General features: G+C 44.3%; 4 protein-coding genes across 21 annotated transcripts in view; 1 reads left to right on the plus strand and 3 right to left on the minus strand.

Annotated features, from left to right (window-relative positions):
• caska (calcium/calmodulin-dependent serine protein kinase a) overlaps window positions 1-12,958 on the plus strand; it is a 102,454-nt gene that overhangs the window by 65,602 nt on the left and 23,894 nt on the right. For all 17 annotated transcript variants that reach the window (XM_027005229.2, XM_027005238.2, XM_027005227.2 and 14 more), the window contains 4 exons: window positions 11,559-11,661; window positions 11,973-12,148; window positions 12,545-12,667; window positions 12,834-12,917. In XM_027005229.2, coding sequence (XP_026861030.2) covers window positions 11,559-11,661; window positions 11,973-12,148; window positions 12,545-12,667; window positions 12,834-12,917 — 486 coding nt within the window. The remainder of the gene's footprint in view (window positions 1-11,558; window positions 11,662-11,972; window positions 12,149-12,544; window positions 12,668-12,833; window positions 12,918-12,958) is intronic.
• LOC113574373 (probable G-protein coupled receptor 82) lies at window positions 2,770-5,152 on the minus strand. Its single transcript, XM_027005242.2, has 2 exons — window positions 5,128-5,152; window positions 2,770-3,870 (listed from the first exon to the last, which is right to left on the minus strand). Exon 2 carries the CDS (start codon window positions 3,853-3,855, stop codon window positions 2,770-2,772), a length of 1,086 nt encoding a protein of 361 aa, XP_026861043.1. The 5' UTR covers window positions 3,856-3,870; window positions 5,128-5,152.
• Window positions 5,909-8,371, minus strand: gpr82 (G protein-coupled receptor 82). The gene is made up of 2 exons (XM_027005245.2): window positions 8,292-8,371; window positions 5,909-7,046 (listed from the first exon to the last, which is right to left on the minus strand). The coding sequence occupies exons 1-2, from the start codon at window positions 8,345-8,347 to the stop codon at window positions 6,056-6,058; spliced, it is 1,047 nt and encodes a 348-aa protein (XP_026861046.2). The 5' UTR covers window positions 8,348-8,371; the 3' UTR covers window positions 5,909-6,055.
• Window positions 8,987-11,053, minus strand: LOC113574375 (probable G-protein coupled receptor 34). Of its 2 annotated transcripts, XM_027005244.2 has the most exons (3): window positions 10,824-11,053; window positions 9,847-10,463; window positions 8,987-9,636 (listed from the first exon to the last, which is right to left on the minus strand). In XM_027005244.2, exons 2-3 carry the CDS (start codon window positions 10,408-10,410, stop codon window positions 9,349-9,351), a joined length of 852 nt encoding a protein of 283 aa, XP_026861045.2. In that variant the 5' UTR covers window positions 10,411-10,463; window positions 10,824-11,053; the 3' UTR covers window positions 8,987-9,348. The 2 variants fall into 2 exon arrangements, with proteins under 2 accessions (XP_026861045.2, XP_026861044.2); XM_027005243.2 differs by having other exon boundaries at window positions 8,989-10,463.

The raw sequence follows: 12,958 nt of genomic DNA on the forward strand, positions 1-12,958 counted from the left end.
GAAGCGCACTTGGGTTCTGCAGCAGGACAATGATCCAAAACACCACCTCTGAATGGCTTAAGAAAACCAAAATGAAGACTTGAGAGGCCCAGTCAAAGTCCTGACCTGACTCCAAGTGCTGTGGCATGACCTTAAAGGCAGTTTATGCTCCAAAACCCTCCAACGTGGCCGAATTACAACAAATCTGCAAAGATGAGTGGGTCAAACTTCCTCCATAGCGCTGTAAAAGACTCATTGCCAGTTATCGCAAATGCTTAATTGCAGTTGCTGCTGCTAAGGGTAGCCCACCCAGTTATTAGGTTTAGGGATAATGTAGGTCCATGCAGGTTTAATTTAAAAACTGCATTTTGTGTTTACTTGTGTTATCTTTGTCTAATATTTAAATTTGTTTGATGATCTGAAACGTTAAGTGTGACAAACATGCCAAAAAAAAAGATATCAGGAAGGAGGCAAACACTTTTTCACACTACTGTAAGTGCCTTGAAAACCAGTGCTAACATCAGAAGGGAGGGCAAATCATTTTGGTTATGGCGCTGTGTAGTGATTTCTTCCTCATGCTCGCCGTGTTTTGCCTTCGTTCACATACACAATCAAATTGAGTTCAAACCTTCATGTACTCGCTCAGCTTAGAACCTCACAAATGCCAGCCTCAGTTCTGAAAGGAGACTGTGATATCAAATAATATCAAAGAGCCTCGTAAAACCACTGAAGTTCTTCTTCATCTGGTATACAGATTTATACACTACGAGGAGCGATAGTATCTCACAGCCTAATACCTCCTGGAGATCTCTTGGAGGAGTCTTGTGCTTGTTGAGGCCTTTCGGAGACCCTTAAAAGTTCAAAACCCTTTGATGTTAAAAGTGACAACAGTCCATTAACATGTATAATGAAGATGGATTTTCATGCTCTTACAGTTTAATAGAATCAGTGAAATGAGGCTCATTAAGCTCGTGCAGCTCCGCTCCGCGTGCTAGAAGAATCTTGGTGTCTCCCGCCGGCGCGGGTGGATGTTTACTCCCCTCGCTGCTCTGCTCGCACGGGGCTAATGGCTATTAACGGAACCATCACCCTGTGCATAGCATGACGGCAGAAGGAAACTCTACATCTGCATGTCCGTATTTACACCGTATCGCTCTAATGCCGTGCTCAGTCAGTTGGAACAGTTGGGGAAAGCACTCGGAATTACGTCGCTAATCAGGCTTTTGAAAACTGGAGAACAGAAGGGATGTGTAAGGGCAGCCACGCACCGCTGCCGCAGAAACACAGCAGTTGGATGCCATTTGGACGGCGGTTTGTCAGCTCTGTAAAGATCATCCTGAGATGTCTCTGCACATTCATTTCACACTTAGATGTTTGCTGAGGTCCAAAGGGATGATCTGGAAACTCCGTGAGAATTCAGGGTGTTCACTGTACAATTACAGTAGGAAGAGCATAAACTCGCTGTAGTTTTTATGTGAACTGTATTCGCACTGTAACCTGTCTGCCCATTTTTTCAGATCTACATGAGGACTTAAAGAGTTATGTGTGCTTTTAGCTTTTAATATGCTTGTGTCAGTATCAGTTGAACCATTAAGCTACAGTGTGTTTTTATTCTTGGTGAAATGGTGAATTAAATTAAAGCATTTGGGCTGTTACTGGTTGGGTGGTTAATGGGAAACGTGAGTGGAGCAGAGTAGGAAATTCTGCTCCTCACTCAGTGTTCTGGAATCAGTCTGCTCCAACTCTACTCCAGCTTTTCTTATTCCTGCTCCTCACTCACTCCTCACTCAGAGCACTCTGCAGTCCCTCTGCTCCAACACCACTCCTCCAATCCATGGTGTTACATAGTAGGCTGTTACTAAGGCTGTTGTTGCTAAGGTGGGCTGTTATCACTGAGGTGGGCCGGTTAATGATTGAATTAGCTATATATTTATAGATATCGTTTGTTGCCATAATAAAGTTAAGTGTGCGTTAACCCAAACTTAGCACACTAACATAAGAATCCTGCTGTGTGTTCTGACCTTTGACCCCCTGACCTTCATAGACCCATACTGCTAAAAGTGTTTCTGTATGAAGAATTACTAGCCAGTAGAAGTAAGTTAATTGGGTCTTACTGTACATTAGAAAATAGAACTTATTTTGCCAAAGCATCTTGCTTCATATAAAACCAGTTAAATGCAATGCTAAAATGAAATATTGGTAGACAAATTATATATTTTTTATATTATAAGTCATATGCAGCCTGACATTAGAACCATGGATTACAAGAATGGGCTACATTTAAATGTATCAACAATCAGATTCTTAAAATCAAAGATAGCTACAAGTTAGGTTATGGTTTCTACATAATTTAAAATATGTTAATTCTAAATAAGTTTTTTAAATGTGTGAGTTTGTTCAAGTACTTTTTTCCCATTTGGATGGCGTGAATTCAGCTCCTTGCAGATAAGTGTCTTTCTTGGATCAGGAGATGATGATGCTTCGTGAGTTCATATTGGGTGTCCACACCACCAGGCTGAGAACAGCGGGAGCAACATGGGATTCGAAGTTCCCTCTGACTTTAAATGCAGGCTAGAGGACAGGACCTGCTTCTCTGGGCATTTTCAGAGCTTTTCTTCTTCTCTCATGACTGAAGTTCCCAAGAATTCTGCTTCATTGACACTGCACTCCTCCTCATGCACGGACCATTGAAGAGAACTTTGTCTGTACTCATTTATTTCAGTCGCTCGTTTGTGAAAGCGCCTCTTGCATCATGGCACGTTGGGAAGTCCCGTTGTTGTCTACCATGCGCTATCCACATTCGCCCACGGTCCTTGACGCCTGGCTACTTTGCGTGCTGGGGGCCACCCTAAACAACCTAAGAGTGTGCTTTTTGAACGTCTTGTCCAGCAGGAAGTACATGATGGGATCCGTGCTGCAGCGTAACGTTGCCAGGCAGAGGAAGACGTTCTTAACCTCCACAGGCATGGACATGGGGTGGCACATTAACACATCCTCCGCAAACGGAGACGGAGTCCATGCCATCTTGATAAAAATTGCCTTGTATACATGGTGTGGCAGGAGACAAACCAGCAGCACAACCTGGATAACCACAATGTTGCGAAACACTCTTGAATAGACCTTCTGCCTGTCAGAGATGGATGTGCTGTTCCTGGACCTGTAAAAGTGCCTGATCACTGCCGTGTAGGCACTCAACACCAGGAGTAGACAGAGGAAAAACATGACGATCCCGGCCAAGGCGAAGGCCTGCGAGCCTGAGCCTCCAACCTCCACGGCCACGCTGTAACACACCTCCTCGCTGCCGTCCTCCACCCTGTTCATCTCCTTCATGGAGTAAATCGCCACCGAGGGAATGATCGCCATTGCCACGATGGCCCAGGTCCCCAGGCACACCCCAAGGGCAAAGGGGGTTTGGCGCAGCCTGCTCAAGATGACGTCGGGCAAGACCTTGATGCATCTACTTGGCCGGCGCCCGTGTTTGAGCTGGATGAGCGTGGCGAAGCGGCTCAGGGCCAGCCATGTGAGACTCATCATGCCCACTCCGATGTTGGTGTGGAGAACCGGGGTCAGGCCATTTATGGCCAATTGACACATGCTACTGGGTGCGGGCCAGCTGGCGCCCATGGCGTAGTAGGCTCCAAGAAACGGCATGGTGAGGCAGAGCATTAGGTTGGAGATTCCTAGGTTAATGAGGTAAATGTGAGTGGCTGTTTTGGCTGGGATTTTGGCCACGAAAATCCATAGGGAGAGGGCATTCCCAGGGAGGCCACTGAGGAACACCGTGGCATAGAGCACAGGCAGACCTAAATGGGTAGTGGTAGTCTGACACAAGCAAGAAGAAATGTTAGAGAGATTGGCCTGGGAACAGAATGCCATTGAACCACCGGTCTCCTAGAAAAAACAAAATTTTCTTTTAAATGTTGCACTTCATGCATAGATTAACAATTGTCAAATAGCGTCCATCAGTAATGAGAATGCTATCGGTCTCTGTTGGTCAGTTTGGACTAATCTTACTTAGAGATGGTATAATGGGTGCTCCTAACTGTTTTATTATTTATTTGCTTTATTATTTATTTTATTTATAACTCTTTTATATTCATGGTCTGTTCGCTGCAGAGTATTTTTATATTAACATCAAAGTAGAACCGTATTACTTAAAGCACTGATCTGAAAATCATTTGCATTGATGGTTATTTGATCATTTAATAATTGATAATTTAATGATTATCCAAAGCTAGATGTAGGAGTGGGCGAGTAAAATGTGAAATGAAACTAATAAATAAAACAACACAATTAATACTCAACCTACGTTTTGTATTAATGCGGGCTTAACCGTTGCAGATGTATAAGATGAAACAAACTCCGTGAACTCAGTGAAGTGTTCAAGGATGAGTGGTTTTTCTGCTTTTACAAAAAGGTTCTGTGAAGTTTGTTTTAGTACAGCATGTACACGTATGAGCGCGTGTGTGTGTGAAACAGAATGTGATTAAATATTATCCTCAAAAATACTTAAAAATATTCTTGTGTAAATAGCCCAAATACACAATTTAGATTTACCCAAGAGAAAAAAAATAATAAATTATATATTTTTATATAAACACAATCTTCTTTTATATGACAGAAAATAAGCACAGAAGCGGTCTACATCCTAACGATATTCCTCCACCCGCGTGAATCCCCACTGAGGGAACATTCAGCATAGCCAAGGTTCCTAAGCACTGTTAGTGATGCATCTTGCACCTTGCAGCTCTGTAATATTGTCACATTCTCACAGAGCTGCTATGCCAGGCTATTTCCTTATTCTTTTTCATTTCTTGTGATGTAGGGCTTCTGTACTACATTTAACACTGTCTGACTGAAACAAGCTAAATGATTTATGGACCTTTTTTAAGCCAAAGGACATTACAGGTTATATGAGGTCCTACATCAGCTCTGCAAGCAAAGTGCTCTCTCGCTTCGCTTGCTCTCTCTTTCTGAGAGAGAGATATATATATAAAACTTCAGTCAAACTCAAGATGTTATGTTACCATGGCATTAGAGCTATGCAAGTCAAACCAGAGATTTTAAAAGGTTCATTAGAAGCAGTGTGACATATTATGGCACCAATTTTCCTTTGATTGATTCATTACTTGATAAGTATTTACTTACCGTGCCTGATGCGTCTGCATGTGAGCTGTTCTGAGGTTCTCTGTGTATGACGTACGCTGGTCTTTGTGGGCAGCATTTTGAAAGTGATTGAATACGTACCGTAAAGTGTATTAAAGTGACCTCCCATTTGTAAAGTGTATTAAAGTGACCTCCCACCTGTGAAGTGTACTAAAGTGACCTCCCACCTTCTGCATCAGGCAATTTAGTTTTATAAACTCTGATATATCACTCAATAGATTAAGTGTCTGCATTAATGATATTTAGATTATGTTTAGATGCACATATCAAAAGGCTAAAAGTTTCCTTCTCCATCTCTTGGTGGTTGTATTCTGATACACGCCTTCAGCATGGCGTTTTTATGCTCCAAACACACATGGCCTGCCTATTTTTGATCTCTATTACTTGCATATATGAACTGTAGATTGTTTTAGAGATTATGTAGATTGTATAAAGTTTGTTCTATGTACTTTCTCATATGTGATATGAACTATGCAGACCTGTCCTAATAGATCCTAATCCCTTTGTATGGCATAGTGTGAATTCCATTTTTGATGAAAGCCACTAAAATAAGTTTAAATTACAGTGCAATCAGCCAGTGACCTGCTGGCTATCTGTTCTGTGGTCTCCCTACAACCTCTTCTGGACACATTAGTGCATTACAAGCAACACCCACTCTCAAAACAAACAAAAAAACTAGCCACTCCATCTCGGTTAAGATACTTTACTCAGCGTAAGCACTTTAAACCTTTCATTTTTAGAGACTTAACCATGTTCTGTTATAAATAAAAAAAAAAAAAAAACGTTATATAGAGCATGAATGATATAGTGTCTTTAGAAAAGTGTCGTTAAATGAATAAAACAATCAGGAATGTGTAAAGCAGAGCAGGTTTGCTTGCAATAATTGGTTTTCCATTATTTACCAGCACTCCTATTTAGCATTTTGGGACCCGTTCCCGGTGTGCATGTGACTGATGGCGTGGATCTGCGAGCCCTCCGGTCTCGGAGGGGCCCGCACGTTGCGCTGGGCACGGCAACAGGGCAGGTGGAAGAACAGGTGCAAGGCAGGATGCAGGCAGCTGTTGAACGCCGCCACCAGGACGGTCAGCGTCTTCGCCCCGAAGCCGGCCTGTTCCTTCTCGCAGTCCCTGGGGCCCGACATCACCCTGACCGTCTGCACGTGGTAGGGCAGGAAGCAGGCAATGAAAAGCAACATGGAAGCCAGGATCTTCCTGCGCACTCGCAGCCCTCCCCCGGGGCCGAGGCCGGCACCCACCAGGCTCCGCTTTCGTACCCTCTGCAAGTGGAAGATCAGCAGGCCGTAGCTGAGCAACATCGCGGCGAGGACGCAGAAGAAGACGACCACGCCCGCGGCGTGCACGCCGTCCAGCTCCTGCTTCCTGAAGTTCGCCACCTGGTCGAAGCAGGACACGGTCTCTTTTACAGCAGAGCTCAGCTTTGCTTTATATCCCACGCTGCTGCAGACAAGTGCGATCCCAAGTATCCAGGTGACGAGGCAGACAGCCCAGAAAAACCGCGGGCGCCGGAAGGCCCGGAACAGCCTACTGGTCGGCCGCACCACCGTGGTGTAGCGGCTGATGCTAATCCACAGGAAGAAGCCCATATTACAGTAGAGGTTGATGTAGAAGCCAGAGGCCATAAAGAACTCGGCGGCGACGCAGGGCCCGGAGCCGGCATGCCAATGCAAGCTCTTTCTGTAGTAGGCCGTCCTGATGGCGAAGCTACAGCACACGATCAGGTCCGACACCATTATGTTGAGTGTGAAGATGACGGTGGCCGTCTTCTCCAGGCGACAGAGCTGTAGCATGGCCGCCACATTGGTCAGGAAGCCTAAGACTGCCACGCAGACGTAGATCCAAGGCAGGACGTTTCTGTGGTATTCTATAGGCACCAAGAGACAGCTTTCCAAAACGGAGGAGGCAAATAGTTGTTACTTATTTTGACATCGCTCAAGATGACTTATAAAATGAGCTAAAAATTTGACAGGGTTAGATTTTAAAAGCAGTAACAGATATGTAATGAAATACAAAAATGTGAAAAATGTGTGTGCAGACTGTTTGATTTTGAAAAGGCAGTATTCTGAATACATTTTGGGATAATTTTATAATGATACATAAACACAGGATTTTTTAGTTTTTAAGGATACCTGCGGTTAAAGTCACTGTTATGCCATAAGGACAATATGGATGCTAAAAGATTCTTTACTAGTTAATAACTGGGACTAGATGCCACATAGCCCTTAAGTATGGACTGAGGAAAAGTCAAAACAGTTGGGAATATCAACACTTTCCTTGGTTGTGGTGTTAATTACTAAGAAAAGAGCCCATATGGCTCAAATTACAACGTAAATATCTAGTTAGCAAAGTAAGTGATTGCAGGGTTTAATGTTTAAACGAGATCGTTAGCTACATAAGGGAAGACCTGTGAACCGGTGAAATGACTCAAGTAGCTAATAATGATACATGACTAGACAGCAGGGTTGTGTGTGTCGTCCGTCCGTCCCCCCAAGGCCTAAAAAAATGTCTTCTGTTTTAATTTGTTTTAAATGTCATGCATTTTTATGGCTAGAATACAGTACTGAATACAACAGTGTATTCAGCCATCAGGACAGATCCCACCCAACGCTGCTCTGCGGGTTGTCTCATTAGTCTTGCATGCAGTAAAATTAAGACAGTTTAACTCATGGTAGCCTTGCGGAGATTTTAATTTTGTTGCATTAAATGCATTTATTACATGCAATTAATCGAATAATAAATTTAAACGGACGGGGAGGGTGAGTAATTATTCTCATTTGTTCATTAATTCATTTGTAGATTTCTGAGATATAGTTATTCATTCTGTGATGTCGTCATCATAGCTGAACGCTCATTTGCTTCTCATGCGCCCTAAGTGTTATTTTTTGCTAATATTCTAATGTGTTTGGTAATATTCCACCAGGGTTTGGCTAAAATACATGTTCGCACAGAAAGTGCAGCCCTGGGAACCTGCGGGTTTATATTTCCCTAGTTCAAACAGTCCAACCTCTGCGCATGACGGTTTGACACCTGACAGAGATGTTCCAGAAAATGTTAACTAAGCTTTTAGTCCATGACCCTTCCTCCAGTAATGGACATGTGACAAACAAAAGCAGTGTGAGGTATAGCTACCTTCTTTTGCCTGCTGATCCACTGCAGGTTGTTGCATTACAGCTGAACTCTAACATTGTGATTTAGTTTCCTTGCTGGCTTCCTCTTGCTTTCTCAAGAAGGTGTTGAATTTTCAAGATGTATAGAGACATGGGGAGGAGCTACACTTTGAAGGGAACCAGGCAGCCGCTCCTCTGACCACATCCTGCAGACTAGGCTCTACATCTACTTTTGATGCATTGTGTATATATTTATTTGTTAGTGATCCAATTAAATTCAATATACTGGGTTTCATATAGTGATGCTTTAAATTCAAGCAGTTCAGTTTTGGATCTGTCACACAGACTGAGCCTTTTACCATGTTTTCCTTGACAGCGTATATTGCATGTCCTCAACTATTGCAATATTACACCAATAGAGGGCACCCTTTAACTGCTGGCGTCATTTATTACCCCTGGCAACTTTAAACTTTTAACATCCCAGTAAATATTTATCAGAGTAGTTTTATTTCTGAAACCATGCAGATTATTCTTTTGCATTATTTATAACCTTTGTTACTTATTCTAGCTTTCGCAACCCTGTGTTAGATGGAAATATGAATGTGGGGAAAAAAATGCGGTTATTTGAGTCGCCTGAAAGATACTGCGGATATTACATATGCACACACACACACACACACACACACACATTATATATATATATATATATAATGCAGACACATGCTTCATTTCCCTTAAAATAAAATATATATATTAAAATATAGCATTTTGAACATATTTACTTGACAAATTAATTTGCACATGAATATGTAATGAAAGGAAGTTATAGTGTTTGTCATGAATTCTACTGGGAATATTTAAGTCTTTCTTTATTTGGGGGTCATCACTTCAATCATAGCTGTTTTCTTTCCAGAATTACCCTGAAAAAAAGAAAAATTACTTCTGATGATTTACCATAATGATGATTGGGTTTTTATGACACTCATAACTGTCTTTTAGTTCCTGCTTTATTGGGGACTGAGTGGAATACTTTGCCAGTTCAGTTCCTGTTAGGACAGTGTAGAGAATCAATAGGGATGTCATGGAGAGTTGACGTGGATAGCACCTCCTCTCCTCAAGGTGCTGGACTGACTCTCAGTGAGGGGATCATGTTGGTTTCTCCCCATCTCATTGCTGGAGCTGCTAAATCCTGCGAGAGCCTCCAGGCAGAAGGTGTCACGGAGCATCCGCACTATTACCTTGCGCACAGATCCGCACAGCAGGAAATATATGACCGGATCCAAGCAGCTGTTGAGCGCCGACAGGAGCAGGGCTATTTCGTTGCCTTTGTTCACCACTTTGACCCACTGGCAGGAGACGTCCACCATCTGTGAAAGAATGTAGAAGATCCTCACTACGTGGTAGGGGACAAAGCACAGGGTAAATAGGAAGAGGATGAAGAAGGACTTCCGGGCTGTTCTGCTGTACTTGGCTGTGTTCGGAAATTCTGGCTTGTTCAAAGAGACCTGAAACAGCCACTTTGCAATCTTTCCGTAAGATGTTATGAAGGCACCATAGACCACAAAGAAGGTGAATACCAAGGCAAGGTTGAAGTAGCCTTTCCATTTGTTGTTTATCAGTCGCCTGTAATGAAAACACTTGTTGGGCTCTGCTTGATCCTTAGCAAAGACAATTAGAGTCACCATCACCCCGATGGCTAGAACCCAGAGGAGGCAGCACGTGACCTTGCTCTGCCTGCTGCTGAGGAACCTCTGCTTTTTGGAGACCTTCTGCAGCTTAAGGTAGCGGTCGACACTGATGAGTCCCAGGAGCACGATGCTTATGTACATGTTGGTGTAGAAGGCATTACCCACAAACTTGCAGAGCACAGATGGAAAAGCCCAGTGCTCGTGGTTGACATGGTACGCCACCCTCAAGGGCAGGCAGATCACCAGTAGCAGGTCTGCCATGGCCAGGTTAACCAGGAAGATCCACACCGAGTTCTTCTTGGTGTGCAAGCGCAGGAACACCCAGAGCGCCAGGACGTTACCAACCAAGCCCAGCAGGAAAATGAGCGAGTAGGAGACGGCCAGCAGGACCCGGAGGCTGTTGTCGTCCATGCTGCAGTTGTGGTGCCTTGTGGAATTGGGCTCCAGGGCCATGACACTGCATGCAGAAGGCTTGTGAACTGGTGTTTGCAGTTACAGCTGCCAGGCTGCCAGGCGTTTGGGGAAAAAAAGCAGATTGTTATTGTCCGTGTGATTATTACGGCTAGTTTAACTAAAACCGTGTTTTGTCTTCTTCCTCTTAACAGCTGACAGGTTCACATATCTCTGAAGGGAAGGTATGTCCCAGAAACCAGTAGTGACGCCCACACTCCCAACGCATACTGTTCCACCTCAAAAACCAAAGCTGGGAATCTCTTATTGTTTTCTCAACTCTTAAATATTCCCAAGTCTTAGGTCTTTGAACCATATGCTATGACCAGTCAGAAGAGACATATTAAGAGCACAGAACTAGGTCACTGCGGCCACACTGATTATACTCTGTCTTTTGGAAAGGTCGAGGTACTCACTGTGTGAGTTCTTTGATCCAAGAAACTGTCCCAGTTACCATCCCATTGTGCTCAGGAGTGGATGAGAGGCGGTCCACCTTCACGCAGTTCTGTGCTTTCTGTGGGTTCTTCCTAAACTGGGCTCCCTTCTGCACCTCTGAATTTGTTTAAATTGTTTTTAAATAAAACCTCTTGCAGTTCCTTTTTTGGCTCTCTCAGTATGAATCCAGTTCCTCTTGTGTGTTGCTGTCAGCTTGACATGCTCATCTGTTACATGGTAAAGTGCAGAGGAAGCACTTTAAAGTCTAGAGGTGACGAAAACCAAAACCGCACCTCGGAAAAAACACCTAAAACCACAGCATGAGGTGCTGACATGCACACAAGGCTAGTTCATACACCAGCTGGACAGGTCAAAGAACATTGTGCCGAACCAAACACAACCCGAGTTTGTTTAATCTAAGCTTGTTAAAATTGCTGGGAAATTCATTCACAGGAAATGCATATTGATGGTCAAGATAATTTTGTCAGAGTTTTTTGTGGATTACACGTTTTCCTCACAAAAGGTCAAATTCCCAGCTGTTGGAGCACTCTTCTATGACACTGTAGTTGCGATGACTTCATATGATTTGCTTGTTCCTCCTCATTCACTACTGTAATTTGGTTTCCTGGCAGAAAAATGCAGTGTGTGTGTGTGTGTGTGTGTGTGTGTGTGTGTGTGTGTGTGTGTGTGTGTGTGTGTGTGTGTCCATCCTGCAGCCCCATTGTGTGTTACTGGCATCAAAGGAGAACTCTGCACCCGTGAAGCTAGGTGGCTTCGGAGTTGCTATACAGCTGGGAGAGTCTGGACTAGTGGCAGGAGGTGAGCACCATAGAGCGCATGCACTGCAACTTCTCGATGCATATCGTACTTCTGCATGCGCACCAGCGTCCGCGTGCATCTCCATGCTCTGCATTTACAAAAACAAACTCCACAGATGACTCCCCTATGCAGCGCTCACACTGAGAAATAAATGCCAACGCCAAACATAGTTCCTGTCAATTGCTTTTCACTGAATTCAAACTGAGAGCTGAAACACATGCAAATATATAGCCACCACCTGTTTGCTAAAGATTACAGGCACACGTGAATGATTTAGCACTCGCACGTGTGTGCGTGTGCGTGTGCCGCAGGCCGCGTGGGCACCCCGCACTTCATGGCCCCCGAGGTGGTGAAGAGGGAGCCGTATGGGAAGCCCGTGGACGTGTGGGGCTGTGGAGTCATCCTCTTCATCCTCCTCAGCGGCTGCCTGCCCTTCTACGGCACCAAGGAGCGCCTGTTCGAGGGCGTCATTAAGGGCAAATACAAGGTAGTGGCTCCAGCTTGGTCGTGCCCATGGAACCAAAGCCAAGCTTTCAGAGGTCACCAATCAGAGGTCAGATAGGCACTGGATTATGAGCCTTTTGTGTGTTAAACTCAGTTAAGAGCAAGTTTAGTAGCTTCGATTTTCAGTCTTTGTATTTAATGGAATGGAATTTTCCACTAAAAATTCCCATGTTTAAAGTGCACAGACCTTTTGCTTGTGCACTGGAGCTCTGAGACTAATGTAGCTCACAAGCATTGGACATAAATAAGTAACCCTTCAGCTTTTCACACGAAGTCCCAAAGCTCACGTTGTGTGTCTCTCTCTGTGTAATTCCACGTGCGTTGGATTGTGCATCACTTCCTGCGCCTCTTTGTGTCTTTCCATGTGACCTGTGTGCAGATGAACCCTCGGCAGTGGACTCACATCTCCGAGAGCGCCAAAGACCTCGTGCGCCGTATGCTGATGCTGGATCCTGCTGAGAGGATCACGGTATATGAGGCCCTCAACCACCCCTGGCTGAAGGTAAGCAGCACCCTGCTTCTGCCCCTGGACCCCCACGGGGACAGTGGTGTGGCCCTTTTTGTGGTTAAGGGAGAAAAAGTGTAACCATTCCAAAAAGCATCTCTTAGCTCTGTCACCTTTCACCTCTGTACGCTTAATGTTACTAATAAAATGTGTGCTTGCTCAGGAGAGAGACCGTTATGCCTACAAGATCCACCTCCCAGAGACGGTGGAGCAGCTGAGAAAGTTTAATGCCCGGAGGAAGCTTAAAGTAAGCCTTGCTACATTAGCCTGTCACGCTCAGTGCAAGCG

Source organism: Electrophorus electricus, chromosome 25 (assembly GCF_013358815.1).
Source record: "Electrophorus electricus isolate fEleEle1 chromosome 25, fEleEle1.pri, whole genome shotgun sequence".
Lineage (NCBI taxonomy): Eukaryota > Metazoa > Chordata > Actinopteri > Gymnotiformes > Gymnotidae > Electrophorus > Electrophorus electricus.

Excerpts from the sequence above, each read along its gene's own strand:
- LOC113574373 (XM_027005242.2), bottom strand. The coding sequence starts at position 3,855 with ATGGCATTCTGTTCCCAGGCCAATCTCTCTAACATTTCTTCTTGCTTG.
- gpr82 (XM_027005245.2), bottom strand. The coding sequence starts at position 8,347 with ATGTTAGAGTTCAGCTGTAATGCAACAACCTGCAGTGGATCAGCAGGC. Across the intron at positions 7,047-8,291 it reads GGATCAGCAGGCAAAAGAAG|CTGTCTCTTGGTGCCTATAG; the intron begins GTAGCTATACCT and ends CGTTTTGGAAAG.
- LOC113574375 (XM_027005243.2), bottom strand. The coding sequence starts at position 10,410 with ATGGCCCTGGAGCCCAATTCCACAAGGCACCACAACTGCAGCATGGAC.